Raw genomic sequence first — 20,336 nt, forward strand, 5'->3', positions numbered from 1 at the left:
GGGTACCCGGCAGGGCGAGGAGGGACGAGGCTGCGGGGCCGAACCCACTGGCCGCGTCAGCCGGGCGTTTGTCATCGGCGCTGACATTTGAACAGCCATCATTAGCGGCGGTGGCTCGTTCCCATGGAGATGCACGGGGGCGTTCGCATCCGCTGGAGCTGCCTCGCCGAGGCATGGCGGGGCTGTGCCAGGTCATGCGCCCCGAACCCCAAACTGCAGCGAGGGCCGGTGGTGTCCTCCGAGGGCCGGCACGGCACGGCACGGCACGGCACGGCACACCTAGAGCCGTAACCGCAACCCCGACAGCCCTTCCTCCCGCCCAGCCCCGGGAAAGCTTCGGGCAGTGCCGGGGCTCCGCTCCTCTGTGCCCCCCATCCATCGGGAGCAGACGGAAAGGGAATCGCCAGCGGTAAAATGTGGGGTAAACCTGCACAAAGTGCTGGCTCCCGGGTGTTCCTCACTGATCTGGGGAACATAGGGGAGAAAAACTAGAAACAGACTGTGGCTTTCCACCCAGCTCCTAAAGCGCTGGAGGTGGTGAAAGTTCCCAGCGCGACGGCTCCTCGCTGAAGCAATAAATACGTGTAATACTGATGCATGGCCAAAGAAAAGGCTTCTAGCGGGGTGTATCAAATAAGGTATTCAGATCCGTATCATCTATTTATGTTCTGTTGGACGTATCGTAACATTTCAAAGATAAAATAGATGTTTTGGAGTCCTTGTGAAAGGTAATGATGAGAAACGCTGCAAAATCCGGCTAGGGACCCACCGAGGTGCTCTCAGTTAAAGCGATGTAAATCCAGGAGAGCTTGAATCGTTTTCTCCTTTGTTCTAATATACCAATTTAGTGCGGGATTTCTTCTCCTGGCCCCATTCATGTGGTTTCCTTCAGCCCAATCCAGCACCGAGGTGCTGCTGTCCCTGCCTGGGCTGGCGATGGCTTCGGGCAGCTTCATCTGGGCAGCGATGTCCCCGTCCCAGGAGCCAAATTCCGCCTGGCTTCAACAGGGATATCTCAGTTGGGGTCAGGAGATTTATGGATAAAGGGTACATGTAGCTCGGATAGCATCAGCTCGCCGTGGGTCTGCTTGCTGTATGGGTGTCAGTGATGCATGAAGTGTCCTATGTACAGATAGCTGCGTATTTGTCTCCGAGATCTATACATATGCCTCTTTACAGCTACATGAATGAGAGCAGCCAGACGGCACCGAACCTCGGAGAATACAAATTAGCCCCTCGGATGTGGGTGATATAAGGGAATAATGATAAACACGGGACCGGGAATTATATCCAGTGGTTCCGGCTCTGGTGACGTTGTGAATAAACTCGACAGTGAGGGGGGAATAGTGGGGAATTGATGTTCCTGCTGGCGGGGGTGAGGCTGGGGGTCGCCAGGGCTCAGGAGGAGATGTTTGGGTGGCCAAGCAGAGGTTCGGGTGCTGCAGGCGCCCCGGGGCAATGGCATTGTCCAGCATTTGCCGCATCCCTCCAAAGCCCGTTCTCAGCCCCTGAATGAGGCCCGGTGCTCGCGGGCGGGCAGGGACAGTCCGGTGCTCGCAGCAGAGAGCTGAGCCCCACGTCAGGAGCACGTTTTTGGCTGGACCCGCTCTCTGGGTATCACGCGGCACGGCCGCGGCCTTTTTTCAGCCGAGGGCACCAGGCGAACTCTTCTGGGGCTTTGTGGTGGGTCAGGCAGCCAAGTTCGTTCTTTTTCTCAGGATTTACGTGAAATGGAGAGTGTAATCTGGATTTCAATCTCAGCGACGTCGCTCTGGGGAGGCAGAGCCGTCCCCTGCCTGCTGCTGGGCTCCCTCAGCCGTAATTGAGTTCAGCATCTTTCCGGGCGGCCGGCGGCCCCGCGGTCGCATCGGCTCTGCGGCGTGCTGACACTGCCGATGCATCTGCTGGAATTAAAAACCAAACCTTGCATATCAATCCTGTTATTCGCCCGAGCTGTGGCGAATGGTTTTGCCACCCTCACAATGTCAGGGGAATGTCACCGCCTGGGCGTCTGTCCCAAGCTGTCACGGGGGAGGTGGCATCTCTGCGCGTCCTCCTGTGACTCCGGCTCTTTTTGGGAAGACGCTGGTGGGAGAGCTGATGGCTCCGGGGAGCATGAGGGGCAGCATCCTCCTCCTCATCCTCCTCCTGCCCTGAGCCTCTCACAGCTGGTTGCCAGCAGCTGTCCCAGCCGCTGTGCCCTCCTTCCCCTGCCGTCACCTCCCCCTGGCTTTCCTCGCCCCTGGCACGATGGCAGAGGTGATTTCTGCAGCTCTGTAGCGAGGTTGCTCCGTCTCTTCTCCCCCCCTCCCACCCATTGCCGTGTCCTGCAGGCGCGGGCCGAGGTCTGCCCTGTGTCCTCGGGGGCACTCGTGGCTTGGGCAGGGGACGTCCCCATGCGGCAGCCCAGGGCCCCTCCGCTCGGTGCCGGGGGAGAGGAGCGGCTGTGACGGAGGGAGCGCGCTCCAGCGCCAGCAGTGGGGAATTTGCCATCTCTCCACCATAATTAAATATTGTTTGCATTGCTTATTGACAGAGCGTTAAGCTGCACTCCGTTTTAATTTGTTCTTTGATAGTTGCCTTTTGCTGCTAATTGATTTTCAAGGCTTTTTTTTTTTTTTTTTTTTTTTTGCCCGGGTGGGTTTTTTTTTCTGGTTTCAGACCTGCCGTGCTACCAAGCTCGGTGCCAAGGCTAAGGCGAGCTCAGCCGCCCCAGCCAGCGCTGCCGGTCTGCGCGGGGTGGGCTGGCGCTGGCTTCGGGTGGGGGCACCCCGCACACGTCCCCGGTGTCCCCACGCGCTCTGCTCCTTCCCCAGGACGATCCTGATGGAGAAGAGATCGAGCGGGAGAAGTCCAACTCCCTGAAGCTGGAGTTCACCGACGACGCCAACTTCAAGACCAAGGTTAACTACTCGTACGCCGCAGTGCAGATCCCCACGGACATCTACAAAGGCTGTGAGTGCCCTCGACCCGCTCGGCTCTGTGCTGCGAGGCCGGGCACAGCCTCCACATGGCCGGCTCTCGGTGCCACAGCCCTGGGGACTGTGTCCCTGGGGTCCCTGCCAGGCCCAGTGGCTCTCAGCCGCCGTCCCCCAGTGTTAGTGACCCGCTGGGTCCCTGCGCTGCAGCAGCTCAGTGCAGACCAAAGAGGAGCATCAGGTGTTAGGGGTTTTTGGGGAAGGGGTGGAAAGCAAAGGAGAAACGGTAATTATGGTGTAAATCCCGCTGCGCCCACACGGCCGACGCGTGGCTGTGATCCTCCCCGTAGGAGGAGGCTCAGAGCAGGAGCCGGAGACGATCAGAGGGACAGAGCAGCTCCGTGCTGGGAGCAGCTCCCGAGGCGGGGGCTCCCAGCTCCTAAAAGGGGGCGAAACGGGGCTGAGCAGGGGGAACTGGGAGAAGCAGGTACGGGTGCTCGCTGGGTTCAGGCTGCTTTGGGCTGAGGCTTTGGAAGGGTAGGAAGGGCAGGTGAAATCCTGCAAGAAGGGCTATTGTAGAATGGGGTGGGGATCTGCAGTCCCACGGCAGCGCCCCTGCGGCTCCCTGGGGACCCCAGAGACCGTGCTGAGGTTGGCGGTCCAGCCCTGGAGCTGGGCAAGACGGGGGGAGCGGCGTGCACCAGGGTGGCGGGGGCGTGGATGGATGCACGGACAGACGGATGGCTGGATGAGGGGCTTGTGCAGGACGACACGGACGTGCCACACCACCTTGTGGTCCCGGGCCGGGCTGGCGTGTCCCCACCGGGAGGTGACGGTCCCCGAGCTTCTGGAGCTCTGCCGCCTCTCCGTGCTGCGCTGGCACGCGGTGGCGGTCGGTCTGCATTTCCCTCTAGCGGCTGCTCCGCACAGAGCCGGGCACCGCTCCCGGCCGGACCCCGGCCTCCCGCAGGCCCTGGCCGCATCCTGCGCCCAGGCACAGACCCTGCTGCTGCCGGGGGGGGCCCCCCCTGTACCCCCACACATCTCCACACCCCCTCACCTCCGCCCGGCCCCTCTCGGTGACACTTGGTGAGCTGACAGGGGCCAAGCTCGTGCTTCTGTCCTGCACGCTCGGAGCCGCGTCGGGTGGAACGGTTTCACCGCGTCGGCATCACCGGATGAGAAACTGCAATTAGTTTTATTAGCTAGCCGGCACAGGCTGGGCAGCTAATGAAGCAAATCCTGAGAGCAGGGGGAGGCAGGGCTGGGAAGAACTAGCCGTTACCCCGAGCCCCCCGCTCGCCGGCCGGTGCGGTGCCGATGCCCGGGCAGAGCCACGCCACCCCCCTGCCTGGCTGGGACACGACTCGGAGAGCAGCACAGGGCCACCGGCCTGCAGGGACGGCGGGTGGGCTGGGGACACCGGGGACACGTCCCCGCGGGGCCCGCTGGAGAGGCGCTATCGCTGCCTGGCACGCTGCTGAAAACCCTGCGGAGACGCCCTCCGCCGTCACCCCTGGCTACACACGCAAATTACATCCTATATGTGCTTTATTTACTGTGCCACTTTTAATTAAAGCCGCAATCTCTCTCTGGCGGGGCAGGGCTGGGCTCACGCTGCTGGGCACGGGGACGAGGTGGGGACGGGGACAGGAGGGCGCAGAGCAGCCGCACCACGGAGCACCTCCAGCCACCCGAGCCCTGCGCCCTGCACCCTGTGTCACCTGGGGTGGCAGCTCCGGCCCTCACCCACAGGGACAGGAGGTGTCCCAGGCTCGTTGGTCCACACACCGGGAGGGCTGCGTCTGTGTGTGTGGGGGCTGCGTCCCTGCACAGGGAGCGTAGAGGGGCGGCGCTCATGGACAGAGGTGTAGGGGCCGTGTGTGCACGGAGGGGTGCAGGGGCCGTGTGTGGGAGACAGGACATACAGGGGCTGTGGCCATGTCCCCGTGTAAAGACTGAGTATGCACACAGATCCCACGTAGGGGCTGTGTTTGTGCACAGGGATGATAATAGGGGTTGTGTGTGCACAGGGAGGGTACGTATATATATGCATATATCGGGAGGGTGTATATATATCTATACATATATATAGGAATGCGTGAGCCTTGGTGGCTGCCCTCCTCCGCAGAAGTCCCTGGGCTGTGGCCGTGTCCCAGCTGTGGTGGCCGTGCCCAGCCCCGTGCCGGGAGGACGCGGCAGCCTCCCGGTGGCACAAAGCACGTCCCGTGGCAGGGCCGGCCCCGAGCCACGGAGCGGCTCCAGGGAACCCAGCGCTGCGCGGCCCTGGGCTCGGAAATGGCTTGGGAGCTCGTGGCAGGAGGCACGTCTGGCTGGGGTGGTCAGCGGGATGTGGGGACGCCGTGGGGCTCCCCAAGAGCTGGGGGTGCCAGGAGGGTCCCCGTGCCCACGGGGACGTCCTGCTGTCCCCACGTGCTGCCCGGCAGCCTCCCCGCGCTCCACCGGCCCCGTTTAATTAACCACGGGCGGAGGCTGCCGGCAGCTTATCTTCTGCTTTAATAGCTGAATAATTTAAAGCCTCTGTTTGCTGGCATCTTAATTGCTTTTGCGTCAGGTGCGGGGGCCAGCGGGAATGCAGAGCAGGGCCCGTCCGTGTCCCACCGGTGGCTGTCCCTGGCACTGGGCTGGCACAGTCCCAGGAGGCATTTACTGGAAGGAGGGTGAGACCACGGCGGTGGGTGTCCCCTCCCGGAGCCGAGGGGGACAGCGGGCTGGTGCCACTGGTGCTGAGCCCCGCAGGGGACAGGGGGGACGCGGTGACAGCTGCCAGGCCCCTCTGGGCTCCTCCTCGGGAAGGGGCAGAAGGGACACGCAGCGGTCCCCGTCCCCCAGCCACCCGCTCTGTGCCTTGCAGCCACCGTCATCCTCAACGAGCTGAACTGGACGCAGGCGCTGGAGGACGTCTTCATCGAGAACCGCAAGGAGGACCCCTCCCTGCTCTGGCAGGTTTTCGGCAGCGCCACCGGCGTCACCCGCTACTACCCCGGTGCGTGGCGGGGGCGTCCCTCTGTCCCCAGGGTCCCCCCGCGCGGGGACGGCGTCCCTGGGGAGATGGCAGCGCCTCGCTCACCGCCCGCCTTTCGCCCGCAGCCACCCCGTGGAGAGCCCCCAACAAGATCGACCTCTACGATGTGCGCAGACGGCCCTGGTAAGGGGACAAGGGCCAGGGGGGGCAGGAAGGGCCCCCCGCCCCCCAATCCCCCCTCCCTGCCACCCCCCGGCACGCCAGACTCCGGCTCCGGGAGCAGCCAGCTCTGTCCAATTTTCATTTCACACATCGTTGGCATTGGAAAATGGATACAATAACACAGGCAGGGGCATCCAAGCTGCAGCTTTCATCTCCCGCTCCCCTCCCCTCTTCCAGCGCCGGGAAGGCAGAGGGAGATGGAGAGATAAATCCTTAGATCCAGATGAAGCAGGTAGAGCTGCCCCCTGCCCTGCACCCCCGGGGCCCCCCGCCGCCGCGGTGCGAGCGTTCCCGCAGCGACCCATTTAAACGGGGAGGCGAGCGGCTCGCGAAGAGCCGAGCCAGAAGGGACGGCGCGATAAACGCAGAGACAGAGCCAGCCGGCGCTGCAGCGATAGCTGCGAGCTCCGATTCAGCTGCGCACCGAGCTGAGCGTGCCGGAGCCACTCGCCGTCAGCCCAGGCAGACGTGCCCGCCTGGCAGCGCCAAGCACCACAGGCTCGTAGAACAGCCGAGGCGGAGGGACCCACGGGGCCGTCGAGTCCAACTCCTGGGCTCCCGAAGGGCCACCCAAAAAATTGTTGCTCTGCCCGCCTGCGGCTGGGTGCTCAGCGATGCCAGGGGTCCCCCTGCTCCCCAGAAAACATCCGTCCCCCTCAGTGCCCATCTGCGCCCCGTTTCCACCACGTGTCCCCGGCAGCTCCTCGATGTGGGCAGAGCACGGAGCTGGCACGTCCCGGCCGGAGCATCCCACGGCCCCGTCGTGCCGAGCCTGGGTCCCTGCCCAGTGCTGGGCTTTGGGGACGGGGGGGTGCCCGCAGCCCTGGCACCCGGCTCCGCACAGGGTGCAGCCCTAGCCAGACCCTCTCCTTGTCAGAAAATTAATGGTCCCATTATTCAGGTTAATTATCTGTGATTTCTCGGCATTAATATTAACTGCTCTCTGCTGTGGCAGCCGTGGGGGCTGTTAGAGGAGGGCTGGGTGTTCTGGGGGCTGCTGATGAGGGTGGGGGCTAACGAGCTGCCCGGCTGGCGCCGTGCTCGCCCGCCTTGCCGCGGAGCAGTGGCAGCACCCCTCGGGGTGGGGGCACCCCTTTGCTCCCCACCATTGCTCAGGGCTCCGGTGCACCACGCAGCCCACACCACACCCGTGGGCATCCACCCCGAGAGCCCTCTGTGGGGCACAGCGGGTCCCCAGGTCTTGGTCCCCAGGTCCCCATGTCCCTAGGCCTGCCTCCAGCCCCTGTGGGACGGCAGAGCCGTCGCATCGCCCAGGACCGCCAGCGCCGCTCGCTTTCCTTCCCCTCCCTTGATAAATGGCCCCATTAAATAAAGCCTTTTCCTGCGGAGCCCTGGGTATTAATCTGAGCGGGGCACCCGGAGATAAATGCGCTGCCACAACCCATTACGAGCAGCATCTTAGTTTGCGGGGAGCCCAGCGGGGGGAGCGGGCGGGTGCCAAGCCCCCCGCCCAGCTGCAGCCACCCGGCAGTGACCCCAGCGCCAGCGGGGAGGGCCTGGGGCTCGGGGGCAGCAGGAGCGGGGGCGAGCAGCAGAGCCCGTCCCCATCCCGTGCCGGGTGGCACCGCCGGGCTGGGGGCAGCCCCAGGACCCCTCCGCATGGCAGGGAGCCGCCCGGCCGCCTTTGAGGGGCGAGGAAGGTTTCCCTCATTGTTTGCAGGGGGGATGATGTACGTGTTATTATTATTTTTCCTCCTCGTAGCTAAAAATAACCTCATCAGCCTGGCCTTTGAAGCTACCGGGGGGGGGGGGGGGTAAATAGCATCTTAATATGGATGCGTGTGTCAGCATAATCAGCGTGCAGAAAAGGGCCCGCGATGATGGAGGAGTTTAGCATTTAGAGCTCGTTAGGCTGGTGCGGCAGCGAGCGGCGGGCTGGCAGCACCGCTCCACGTCCTCGCCCCAGCGGGGTCGCGGCACGGCTGCGCTCGGGGCTGCACGCAGCGGGGTCGGGACCCCCCCCCCCCAATACTGACCCCTCTGCGCCCCGCAGGTACATCCAAGGCGCCTCCTCTCCGAAGGACATGGTCATCATCGTGGACGTGTGAGTACGGCGGGCGGGCGGCGGGGCTGCGGGGACCCCCGTGCCCCCTCCGCCCCGCGCTGCCGAGCCCCCACCTCCCCTCTCTGCGGCCAGGAGCGGCAGCGTGAGCGGCCTCACCCTCAAGCTGATGAAGACCTCGGTGTACGAGATGCTGGACACCCTTTCGGACGACGACTACGTCAACGTGGCCTCGGTGAGCGCTGCGCCCCGCGGGGCCCCCGGCGGCCCCGTGCCTGCAGCCCGGCGCCCGGCCAGGGGCTGGGCAGGGGAGCGCAATTCCTTCGCCAGCACCCCCAGAGCCCGCTCGCCAGCTCAGGAGCGGCCGCGAGACGAACCCAGGGGCTCGTCCGTACGTGGCGGTGGGCAAAAACCGCCGCGCTCGCAGGGCGCCTGGCGGAGGTGCCCCGGTGGTGTCGGGCGGCCGAGACGTGGCGTCGGCTGCCCGCGGCTTCAGGAGGGCCGGGCCGGCGCTGCGCGGCAGATAAGACAATCAGAAAAGTCCTTTCTGGCCTCAAAATCCAGGCAAGATGAATTGCAGGGGCTTTTGATGGGCAAGGGGGAGAGGAGGGCTGCGCTGAGCAGTCCCTGCCACAATTATCCCTTGAAGATCTGGCGAGTGCTGTTTCTTTTGATGCCTTTTACAAGAAATCCTCCAAAACCTGCTGCTGGATGCTTTTCAGCTCAAGGGCAGCTCAAGGAGAGCCACAGCCCAGCAGCAGCCGCAGCCCTGGCGCACTGGAGGTCGGATCCTGAACCCAGCCAGGGCAGCCCCAGGCTCCAGGGCTGGGGGAGACGTGCTGGGCTGACCCCTGCCCCTCACCCCACATGCCCCCGAGGGGTCTCAGGAGGTTTGGGGAGCGCTGGGCATGTGGTGGCCATCACCCCGGGGACACCGCACCCCTGGGTGCAGCCTGGCCACAAGCAAAGCCAGGGAGGCACGATGGCATCGGTGGCCGATGGCTTTGGCTTCTGTGACTGCAGTGACTGCAGCAGGTTGAGGTCACCCCGGTGTCCCCACTCGTCCCACTGTCCCTGTGCCACCAGGACACTGCGTGTGGGGTGCTCCAGCCCGCAGGTGCTTTGTGCCCACCGGGGCTGCCTTTGGGTCCCCATCCCCTTTCCGAGACCCGCCGCCCTCTCTTCTCCCTCCCAGTTCAACGAGAAGGCAAAGCCGGTGTCGTGCTTCAAGCACCTGGTGCAGGCCAACATCCGTAACAAGAAGGTCTTCAAGGAGGACGTGCAGGGGATGGTGGCCAAGGGCACGACCGACTACAAGGCCGGCTTCGAGTACGCCTTCGACCAGCTGCAGAACGTGAGCTGGGGCCCGGCGGGGAGGGCAGCGGGGCTGCGGGCTCGCAGGGGAGGGCAGGCTGCACCCATGGGTGCCGCTGCAGCCCCCAGCAGCCAGCCTCCCTCCTCCCCCCTGCCCACCCGGCCCAGCTTGCCTCACGCGCCGTCCCCCTGCCTCGCAGTCCAACATCACGCGGGCCAACTGCAACAAGATGATCATGATGTTCACGGACGGCGGCGAGGACCGGGTGCAGGACGTCTTCGAGAAGTACAACTGGCCCAACAAAACGGTGAGCGCCCCCGGCTGCGCCCGCCCGCCACGCCTGTGTGCAGCACGCAGCCGGGCACACGCGTGTGCGCACCCGAGGAGACGTCGGGGGGCTGCAGCAGCAGCTGGGGATGCACCCCGAGGTACCTGGCACCGCTGAGCACGGAGCCCGGCTTGGCTCCGGCTGGGACGTGGCATCGTGCAGCAGGACCGGCTGGGATCGCTCACCGGCAGCCGGCTGCCTCCAGCTTTATTGCCGGCTTCCGCCTCATTTGCCAGGAGCTATTTCCCCAGCCCGCCCGCTCCTGCACCGAGCCACTGCCCCCGTAATGGGGCGGCTGCTGTGCTGCTGCCGGCACCGACCTTGGTGTGCGGGGAGGGATGGGGCCGGCGGGCTCCCTGAGCGCCTGCCCCCGTGGGGGCGCACCCCGGGGTGCGGGGACGGGGCTGTGCGCTGCTGGATGGGCCCAGGGACCCCTGCAGGGCCCCCGGTGCTGCCCAGGTGTACTCAGGAGAGCTCACGGCCGCGCTGTGCCGCAGGTGCGTGTCTTCACCTTCTCCGTCGGGCAGCACAACTACGACGTGACCCCGCTGCAGTGGATGGCGTGTGCCAACAAAGGTGAGCGGGGGCTGGCACCGGGGGGGGCACGGGTGGCAGCGTGCCCAGGGCGTGCGGGGCCACCCAGCGCAGTGCAGGCACCGTGCACAGCAGGATGGACAGCAGGACAGATGGACCGCGGGATGGCGGGCTCCCTACCTGCATTCTCTTTCTTTTCCAAGGTTACTACTTCGAAATCCCCTCCATCGGCGCCATCCGCATCAACACACAGGTGAGGCAGGGTGCCGGCATGTGGCAGCAGGCAGAGCCGCCCTCCCCAGGCACCCCAAAATGCTGCACAGCCCCAAAATGCTGGCGAAGAGCATGATGCCACTGGGATAAGTCATCCTCTGCAGCACCCCCTGCCCCTTTCCCTTAGCAGGCGCCACTGCGTGGGGTTCCCAGCGGGGTCCCCATGCTCCCCTCGGGGACAGATGTGACCCCGGGGCCACTCAGGGCTGGAGGCCCCTTCCCTGCCCCTGCTGCTTTCCCAGCACAAAGCAGAGCGAGCAGCGCCTTGTTGGCACATCAGCACCCCCACTTGGGGACTCCTGCTGCAGCAATTCCCCCCGGATATTGCCAGCAGCAGCCGCTGCTCCCGGGGCAGCTCGTGGGGGTAGCACCCACGGCTGGCGGGCACGGGGCACCCGGTGTTGAGCTGAGATTTGGGAGGGGGGCGTTACGGAGCACAGATGTCACCGCCGGGTGCAGGGCCCCAGTGTCACGCCGTCCCCTCTGTCCCCGCAGGAGTACCTGGACGTGCTGGGCAGACCCATGGTGCTGGCCGGGAACCGAGCCAAGCAGGTTCAGTGGACCAACGTCTACCAGGACGCCCTGGTGAGGACCCCGGCCCCGCGCAGCCCCCGCAGGGGCACGACGCCCTACACAGGGGCACGACGCCACCGAGGGGCTGGGTGACACCCTTCTGTGCTCGCGCAGGGGCTGGGGCTGGTGGTGACGGGCACGCTGCCGGTGTTCAACCTGACGGAGGACAGCAGCGACAGGAAGGTAGGAGCCGCCCCGTGCCCTAGGGGGGGCACTGGCACCCCTGGGTGCTGCCTGCTGGGTTCTGGGCAGAGCCCAAGCCCTGACGCTGCCGCCCTGACGCTTCCTTCCAGAACCAGCTCATCCTGGGCGTGATGGGGATCGACGTGGCGCTGAACGACATCAAGAAGCTGACGCCGCGTTACAACGTGCGTGGGGGGGGGGTTCCCCATCCATCCCTGCCCCACGGCTCCCCAGGTGCCCCACGGCCCCGCTGCGGCATGGGCACCTCCGGCAGAGCTGCAGCAGCAGTCCTTGCAGGCAGGGACCGTGGCGGCAGGCGGGTGGCAGCAGGGATCCGGCTGGGTGGCCCTTGGGGACGCAGAGCAGAGTCAGTGGGAACTGCCCAGAGCCCCAGAGGACAAAATCCAGAGGCGGGGAGAGAGGAAAAAGCTCCGGGTTTCTTTGCCCCTGTGTTCCCATCACAGTGCTCTGCAAAAGGGGGTTTGGAGCTGAGTTTTGGAGGTTGGAGAGGAAAAAAAAACAAACGAGCCTGCAGAGCTGGTGGGTGGCGTGGGCTCGGCACGGCTCGGCACGGCTCGGCACGCCGCAGAGCTGCCTGGCTGCGCTCACCCCTCCTGTCCTCCCGCAGCTGGGGGCGAACGGCTACGTCTTCGCCATCGACCTGAACGGCTACGTGCTGCTGCACCCCAACCTGCAGCCCCAGGTGAGGAGGGGCGCGCTGCCCCCCGCTGGGTCCTCGCCTCTGCCCCTGGGGGGGGAAACTGAGGCAGGGAGAAGCGGCGCGACGTGGCAGATAGTGCCCCGCTGCTGGCAGCACGCGGGAGTTACCGGGCGCCACGAGAAATGGGAATTGCTGGGGATGCCAGGCAAACGGAGAAGGGCTTGTTTGTCTGGGGGAGCCGGCTCACGGAGCGGCTAGTGGCGGGGGTTCATCACTGGGCAACGAGCGGGGAGCGAGGCAGCAGCAGCGACCAGGGTGGCTCTGTCTCGCTGGCAGCAACGTCCCACTTAGCTCATCACCGGTGTTCATGGGCTGCCCGTCAGCGGGAACGGGGGAATTTCTGTCCCCATCCTGCTTCAGGGGGCACTGTGCCCCGGGGTCTCTCCCACCCTGGGACAGGGAGGAGCGGAGCCGCCCCGAGCAGGCTGTGATGAGTTTGTCTGGGCTCAGCGGCGGCTGTGGGAGCCCTGAGTCCTTCCCGTCCCTCCCTCTCTGCCTGCAGATCATCAATTTCCGCGAGCCGGTGACGCTGGACTTCCTGGACGCCGAGCTGGAGGACGAGAACAAGGAGGAGGTGGGCAGAGCCTGGGGCAGGTGGCGGGGCACGGTTGGCACCCGCTGCTCCGGCACCGATCCCCGCCAGCCTCAGCTGGGTCACTGTCCCCTGGGTGATGCTGGGTGGCCCGCGCGCCCCAGCCGGGCTGCCCTCAGTCACCTCCTCCGTGTCCCCCAGATCCGGAGAAGCATGATTGACGGAAACGACGGGCAGAGGTTCATCAAGACCCTGATCAAGTCCCTGGACGAGGTAATTAGCAGGGGAGGGGGTCACAGCCGGAGCCACCCCCGTGCAGAGTGGCACTGCCACCCCGCCGGCACGGAGCCGGGTCCCGTGCCACCACCCCGGCACGGTCCCGGCACCGCAGAGCCCTGACTCGCTGCCTCTGGTCCGCAGCAATACATCGACGAGGTGTTCAGGACCTACACGTGGGCCCCCATCAAAAGCACCAACTACAGGTGAGCGGCTTCGGCGGGACCCGCGCTGGCAGGGGGACGTGGCCTCATGCCCGAAGCTCCGGAGGTCCCCGAGGCCACCACGAGCGTGTCCCACGGACTGGGGGCTGGCAGACACACGCTGCAGGTCACTGCGCAGGAGGTTGCTTTGGAGGTGGAGAGCAGAGCTCCCTCCGCATTTACAGAACCCCAGAACCATCTAGGTTGGGAGAGACCTTCAGGATCACCACGTCCAACCGCCGACCTGCCCTGCCAAGTCCCGTCACCAAGCCACGTCCCTTAGTGCCACGTCCACACGGCTCAAATACCTCCAGGGATGGGGACTCCACCACTGCCCCGAGCTCAGCCAAGTTCGCACCAGTTTGGGCTGGCAGATGCGTGACCCCCCCACCACCCTGTCCGTCCTCTCCTCCTCCTCCTCCTCCTCCTCCTCCTCCCCTCACTGGCGCACACTGGAGCCCCCTCCCCAAGCTCGGGGCTCGTCCCATGGTGCCCCCACGGTGCCCTGCTCCTGCCCCACCACACCACGGAGGCGAGTGCACGCGTGACGTTTGATGAGGGTCAGACACGCGGTGCCTGGGGGCTCCCCGCGAGCGCACGGTCCCCAGGAGCTGATGCTCGCTTAGCTCGGCGCTGTCACCAAACGCTGCCACCAAAAGCCACCACGCCACAGCAGACAGCATCTGGCAGCCCGGCTCCCTCCGGCATCTCCCATGGATTTGGCAGCCCCAGGACCACCTCCCGGCTCCTCCTTTCCCACCCCAACCCCAGCATCCGATGCACCAGATGCTCCTGATGCACGAATTCACCCGGAGCTGGTGCCCATGTAACAGTTTTCTTCTTTCTCCCCAAACCGGGCAGCTTCTGACTCTTCCTTCGAGGGCTGCGGCTCTTCCTGGCTTCCTCCCTTTTGGGGACGGCTGGTCCCTCCTCCACATGCATCTCCCTTGGTACCCGGCAGGCACTCGGTACCCTTGGTACCCATCTCAGCCTTGGCTGGGCAGGCTTGTCACCTCCCTGTGCTCAGGGGGTGGCCATGGGTGCCCCAGGACATCCCTGGGTGCTTCAGGATGGCACTGGCAGCTCCAGGATGTCTGTGGGAGCTCCAGGAATGGTCCTGGGGGGGCTCCAGGTGCCCCATGGTGGTCCTGGGTGCTCCAGGATGTGCCTGGGTGCTCGAGGATGTCCCTAGGTGCCCTGGGATTTTCCTGGGTGCCCCATGGTGGTCCTGGGTGCTCCAGAACATCCCTGGGTGCTCCACGATGTCTGTGGGTAGCCCCAGGATGTCCCTGAGTGCCCCAGGATAGCCCTGGGTGCCCCGGGATGTCCATGGACGGCCCAGGATGTCCTCGGGCACTCCAGGACACCCGTGGGTGCCGCAGGGCTGTCCCTGGGTGCCGCGTGGCGTCGGTGGGCGCCCACGCGCGACGGCGCTGGGCGGGCGCAGAGCCTCACGCCGCCCGTCTGCTTTCCCCTCCGCAGCCTGGGGCTGGTCCTGCCGCCCTACAGCACCTACTACATCCAGGCCAACCTCAGCGACCAGATCCTGCAAGTGAAGTGTAAGTAGCCCCTGCCCTCCCCCTGCCCCCCGCACACCCTCTGCCCCGGCCCCCCCAGAAACGGCTGTCGGGGGGGACAGAACGAAGCGAAGCCCGATGAGAAAAGGGATGAGAATAGCTGTGAGAGGAAAGCAAAATAAAAAATTAAAGAAGTTAAAAAAAAAAGAAAAAGAGGCGTGAGGAGGTGAGCGCACACACGCTGAGGCAGGGGCCAGCTGCGCCTGGGGGTGCCAGGGCTGCACCCCGGCACGATGCGCCCCCAGCACCGGAGGGGCAGGCGCCTGCTGGGGTCAGGGAGCGCTGCAGCAGCCAGAGAACTTGCAAGCCTGTGAAAGTCTGCATGGGTCTTTTTTTTTATTTTATTTCCTTCGTTTTATTACGATTCTTCTTTGCTTTCGACCATTCTTATTGTTTCGATGAGTTCGGTTTCGGTTGGTTTCGATTTTTCCTTTCCTTTCGAATTAATCCGTGTACTTGTGTGTTAGCCTGGCCCCCCCCTCTCTCCCCCCCCCCCCCACCCCACCCCGGACCCCGAACCCTCTCCCCCCGTCGCGGGGCTGACGCGGAGCCCCCAGCGGCGCCCTCCGCCCCCGGCCCCTCCGGCCGCCGTGCGCCCCGCGGGGACCGGGCTGGGCCCGTCCCGGGAGGGGGGTCCCCACATCCCGCTCCCCCCCGCCTCCCCCAGCCTCGACTTTCTGCATGACGCAGTGAGAGCATTGCTGTATCAAGACTGTTGCAAGTGTTTGCTACTGACTCTCATTTTCCTTTGGAGTACTGAATATATATATATATATTTCTCTAGTGATATCTTGGCATCTTTTATTATTTCACTGTGGCCTTTTTATTTCTTTACCGTTTTATTTTTTCTTTCCTTTTCCTTTTCACGTTGTTTTTTTGCAAGAGGTTTCCTTTTGGTATGATTATGATACACAATATTTTTATTCAAACGGCGATTGAATAAAATATTGTTTGTGCCCCCTTCCCCCTTTCCACCCAACCCCCTTTTTTTTTGTTTGTTGTTTTTTTGTTTGTTGTTTTTCTTGCTTTCTCTCTATGGTGGATTCACACAGTACCAAACATCAAAATGAAGGGCAAGTATTTTCAGTCTCAGACCACTCACCTTCACCACCCCGTCCCTGCCCCGTGTCCGGCCCCCCCCAGCCCTGCCTCCACGGCTCCCCCACCTCTCCCCCCCCCTGCTTGCCCATCTCCCTGCCCGTTTGCCGAACCTGCAAACCACCACCGACCCCCTGCCTCCTCCTCCTCTTCCTCCTCCTCCTCCTCTTCCTCCACTCCTCCAGCCCCCCCCCCTTTATTTGGAAGCAACATGTCTTGTTATGTTCATGAGAGCTTTCCCACGGTTACCCCCACTCCCTTCCCGTGCATCGCTCCGAAATCCGACCTGACACCGCTCAAGAGCCGGTCTCATCCGAAACCCTTTCTGATTGACGAGGTTTTTCGTAGCCAGCCCTGGATCCTGCTCTTCCTCCTCCGCCGATCCCTCTTCTTGCCGCCCTCTCCCTGCTCTCACCCCTCCAGCTCTCTTCTCCCCCCCCGACCCCGGCTCCTCCGCTTCCCCCCCAAGACAACTCAACCTGAACGGGATAGGGCTGTGCAGAGCGGGGCTGGGGGTGCGGGGTGGGGGGACGGGGCCCAGGGACCCCGGCGGTGCCCTTGCCATCGCTCCCGCCACCACCTTCATCCTCTGGGACGGGCTTTTTGGGGCAGCCCCCCAGCGCGGGGCGATGCCACCCTGCCGCGTGGCTGGCGGCCCCGTGTCCCCTGCTCCACGGGGAGGGCAGCGGCCCCGTCCCGGCACCAGCTCTCACCCCGGGACTTGGAGCCCCCCAGCGTGGGGGGGGCTCGGGGCGGTCACCCCGCAGTTGTCACCGATGCCGCCCATGGCGGGACGTGGCCCGCGTCCCCGTGCCCGCAGCAGCGGGGTGCATCCCCTGGCCCGGGTCAGCCGGCGCGATGCCACCCGCACGGCACCCGCGTGGCTCCGGGGGGAGGACGGGGAGGGGACAGCGGGGACAGGAGAGCGGGGGGTGGCAGCAGGCGGAGGCGCGAGCGTCCCCCTCAGCCCTGTCCCATCAGCCTTGAGTTGCCTCCTCCCGGCGCCCCTGCGATGGCGATGCGGATGGGCTCAGTACGAGTGTTTTGTACTCCTCTCCTCCTCCTCCTCTCATCGGCTTGTACCCAGCCCCTGCCTACAGCCCTCGGAGAGCAACAGTCCAACCTCCGGCTGTGCCGCCCCGCCGGGCCGCGCAATGCACTGGGGGGCGGCGGTGCCCGCCGGGGTGGGGGGGCGACACTGTGGGGACCCCGGGATGTCCCGTAGCACGTCCCCACGCACAGCGCAGCCCCGAGCCCCGCTGGAGCTGAGCCCCAACGGGGACGGAGCGGGGTGGCCCAGGGCCGGAGGCTGCGTCCCCGCGGGGGTCCCGCCGCCCCGGGGACGGGAGGGGGGGCCTGCAGCAGGACCCCGCGGTGCACTGCGCGTCCCCTCGCCCCGGGACGAGCCGCTGGTTGGACTGTCCTCGTCAAGGTGCCCGGTTTGGCCATGCCGATGCCTGAAATCTCCTTTTCTCTCTGACGACCAAGTGTTTCGGTGGTTCTCCTGCGCCCACGAGCACAGCATGCGGTTCCCTCCCGTTGTCGATGACCCTAATAAGAGAGAGACGCCACCAACCACGCATATATATACATGTGAACGCGTGCATATATATGTGTGCGTGCGCGTGCACGCGTGTCCCAGCGTGCCGCCCAGCCGAGCCGAGCGCGCTCGCGCCGCCAACCAGCCAATTCGATCCAAATCCTCCCAACGTGGGGGCGGCCGGCCGGCACGACGGCCTCTCCTTTCTCTCTTGTTACCGACGCAGCCAGTCTCTTTCCCTGCCCTCTCTCTCTGTCTGTCTCTCTCCCTCCTACGCCCCCCGGCGCCCCCGTTTGCAGCCCCCGCCGGATAACGTTGCCTTTCTGTTGCAGATTTTGAATACCTGCTGCCAAACAGCTTTGAGTCGGAGGGACATGTGTTCATTGCTCCCAGGTAGCTCTGTGTGTGCGCTTGCCGAGGTGTGCATCCCCTCCCCGGCCCCGCTGCCCCCCCCCCGCCATGTCGTGCCTGTCTCCTGCTGCTGTCTGTGTCGTGTGCCCGCGTGCCGCGCGGTGACGGAGGCACCGCTCCCCCACGGCGGCGGCGGCGCTCGCCCGTGCCCACCCGGTCGCGTGCGGTGCGGTCTATATGGACGCGGTATATATGGACGCGGCGTAGCCCCGCCTATGCGCGTGCATATATAGGTATAGTTTCTGAAAATCCCAGACAGACAGACAGACACACCCCCCCCACCTCACCACGCCACCCGTTCAGGAGAGGGATTGTCGCCCCAAGGGGATGAGTGCCCGTCCCCCCGCGGGGCGTACAGGCTCCCCGGCACCCCGTCCCTCACGCCACTGCAGGGGGAGATGGTACAACCCGTGAGCAGCCCTAATTAATGCTGCCAGCTAATCACATGTGTGTTTATAGAATCATAGAATCACAGAACGGCTTGGGTTGGGAGGGACCTCAAAGTTCACCCAGTTCCAACCCCCTGCCGTAGGCAGGGACACCACCCACTAGATCAGGTTGATCAGGGTCTCATCCAACCTGGCCTTGAACACCTCCAGGGATGGGGCATCCACAGCTTCTCTGGGCAACCTGTGCCAGTGCCTCACCACCCTCTGAGTGAAGAATTTCTTCCTAACATCCCATCTAAATTCTAAATCTCCCCTCCTTTAGTTTAAAACGATTCCCCCTTGTCCTGTCATTATCCAATTGAGCAAAGAGTTGCTCCCCATCTTCTTTTTCAGTCCCCTTCAAGTACTGAAAGGTTGCAGTGAGGTCACCCCAGAGCCTTCTCTTCTCCAGAATGAACATCCCCAGCTCTCTCAGCCTTTCTTCATAGGAGAGGTGCTCCAGCCCTCTGATCAACTTTGTGGCCCTCCTCTGGACCCGCTCTAACAGCCCCACATCCTTCTTGTGCTGGGGGCCCCAGACCTGGATGCAGCACTCCAGGTGGGGCCTCATGAGGGCAGAGCAGAGGGGGACAATCACCTCCCTCCCCTGCTGGCCACTCCTTTTGACACAGCCCAGGACACAGTTGGCCTTCTGGGCTGCAAGCGCACACTGCTGGCTCATGTCGAGCTTCTCATCCACCAGAGCCCCCAAGTCCTTCTCTGCAGGGCTGCTCTCAATGAGCTCCTCTCCCAGTCTGTCCTCCTGTCTGGGATTGCCCTGGCCCAGGTTCAGCACCTTACACTTGGACTTGCTGAACCTCAGTAGGTTCACGCGGGCCCAATTCTCAAGCTTATCCCGGTCCCTTTGGATGTCATCCCTTCCTTCTGGTGTATCAACCACACCACTCAGCTTGGTGTCAGCTGCAAACATGCTGAGAGTGCACTCAATCCCACTTCCATGCTGTTGATAAGGGTATTAAACGGTACCGGTCCCAGGACAGACCCCTGAGGGACACCACTCGTCACCAGCCTCCACCTGAACACAGAACCATTGACCACCACTCTCTGGGTGCCACCTTCAAGCCAACTCCTTATCCACTGAATGGTCCACCCACCAAATCCATCTCTCTCCAATTTGGAGGCCAGGATGTCATGTGGGACCATGCCAAAGGCCTTGCAGAAGTCCAGGCAGATGACATTGATTGGTCTTAGCTTGTCGACTGATGCAGTCACTCCATCACAGAAGGCCACCAGACTGGTCAGGCACGATTTGCCCTTGGTGAAGCCGTGCTGGCTGTCCCAGATCACCTCTTTGTCTTGCATGTGCCTCGACATAGTTTCCAGGAGGATCTGTTCCATGATCTTGCCAGGCACAGAGGTGAGGCTCACCCGTCTGTAGTTCTCTGGGTTTTCCTGTCTACCCTTTTTAAAAATGGGAGTGATGTTTCCCCTTTTCCAGTCACCAGGGACTTCACCCGACTGCCAGGACGTTTCAAATATGACGGAGAGAGGCTTGACAGCTACATCAGCCAGCTCCCTCAGGACGCTGGGAATGTTATCAGGCCCCATAGACTTGTACGTGTTTAGTTTCATCAGGTGGTCTCGAACCTGCTCTTCACTTCCAGCAGGTGGGACTCTGCTCCCCCAGCCTCCATCTACGGGTTCAGGTAAACAAAAGATTTGGGAAGCCTGACTGGCAGCGAAGACTGAGGCAAAGACGTTGTTGAGTCCCTCAGCCTTCTCCATGTCTGTCGTTACCAGTTCACCCTTCTCATCCAGCAGAGGGGGTTACACTCGCCCTGGCCTTTCTTTTCCGAGCAATGTATCTGTAGAATCCCTTCCTGTTGTCCCTTGCCAAGCTCAGTTCCATCTGTGCCTTGGCTTTCCTGATCCCGTCCCTGCACATCCGTACCACATCCCTGTACTCTTCCCAGGCCACGTGTCCCTGCTTCCACTGCCTGTGCGTTTCCTTCTCGTGCCTCAGCCCGACCAGCAGGTCCTTGCTCAGCCATCCCAGTTATCTGCCCTCCCCGCCTGCTTTTTTACACAGGGGGATGGAGAGTTCTTGTGCGCTAAGGAAAACATCCTTAAAGAGTCTCCAGCTCTGCTCAGCTCCTTTGTCCCTAAGGACGGTGTTCCAGGGGATCTCAGCTACTAGATCTTTAAATAGCTTGAAGTTTGCTCTCCGGAAGTCC

At 63.7% G+C, this 20,336-nt stretch overlaps 1 protein-coding gene across 4 annotated transcripts in view; it reads left to right on the forward strand.

The window, feature by feature from the left end:
- Positions 1–20,336, forward strand: part of CACNA2D2 (calcium voltage-gated channel auxiliary subunit alpha2delta 2) — a 194,697-nt gene that overhangs the window by 166,932 nt on the left and 7,429 nt on the right. For 2 of the 4 annotated variants that reach the window (XM_067002844.1, XM_067002845.1), the window contains exons 6-24: positions 2,817–2,955; positions 5,794–5,925; positions 6,030–6,087; positions 8,141–8,191; positions 8,285–8,384; positions 9,345–9,503; positions 9,664–9,771; positions 10,290–10,368; positions 10,530–10,579; positions 11,095–11,184; positions 11,287–11,355; positions 11,466–11,540; positions 11,984–12,058; positions 12,579–12,650; positions 12,810–12,881; positions 13,029–13,090; positions 14,570–14,646; positions 15,717–15,737; positions 17,635–17,695. In XM_067002844.1, the coding sequence (XP_066858945.1) occupies positions 2,817–2,955; positions 5,794–5,925; positions 6,030–6,087; positions 8,141–8,191; positions 8,285–8,384; positions 9,345–9,503; positions 9,664–9,771; positions 10,290–10,368; positions 10,530–10,579; positions 11,095–11,184; positions 11,287–11,355; positions 11,466–11,540; positions 11,984–12,058; positions 12,579–12,650; positions 12,810–12,881; positions 13,029–13,090; positions 14,570–14,646; positions 15,717–15,737; positions 17,635–17,695 (1,550 nt within the window). The remainder of the gene's footprint in view (positions 1–2,816; positions 2,956–5,793; positions 5,926–6,029; positions 6,088–8,140; positions 8,192–8,284; positions 8,385–9,344; positions 9,504–9,663; positions 9,772–10,289; positions 10,369–10,529; positions 10,580–11,094; positions 11,185–11,286; positions 11,356–11,465; positions 11,541–11,983; positions 12,059–12,578; positions 12,651–12,809; positions 12,882–13,028; positions 13,091–14,569; positions 14,647–15,716; positions 15,738–17,634; positions 17,696–20,336) is intronic. The other 2 variants (XM_067002846.1, XM_067002847.1) reach the window with 1 other exon arrangement.

The sequence above is a fragment of the Anser cygnoides genome, chromosome 10 (assembly GCF_040182565.1).
Source record: "Anser cygnoides isolate HZ-2024a breed goose chromosome 10, Taihu_goose_T2T_genome, whole genome shotgun sequence".
NCBI lineage: Eukaryota > Metazoa > Chordata > Aves > Anseriformes > Anatidae > Anser > Anser cygnoides.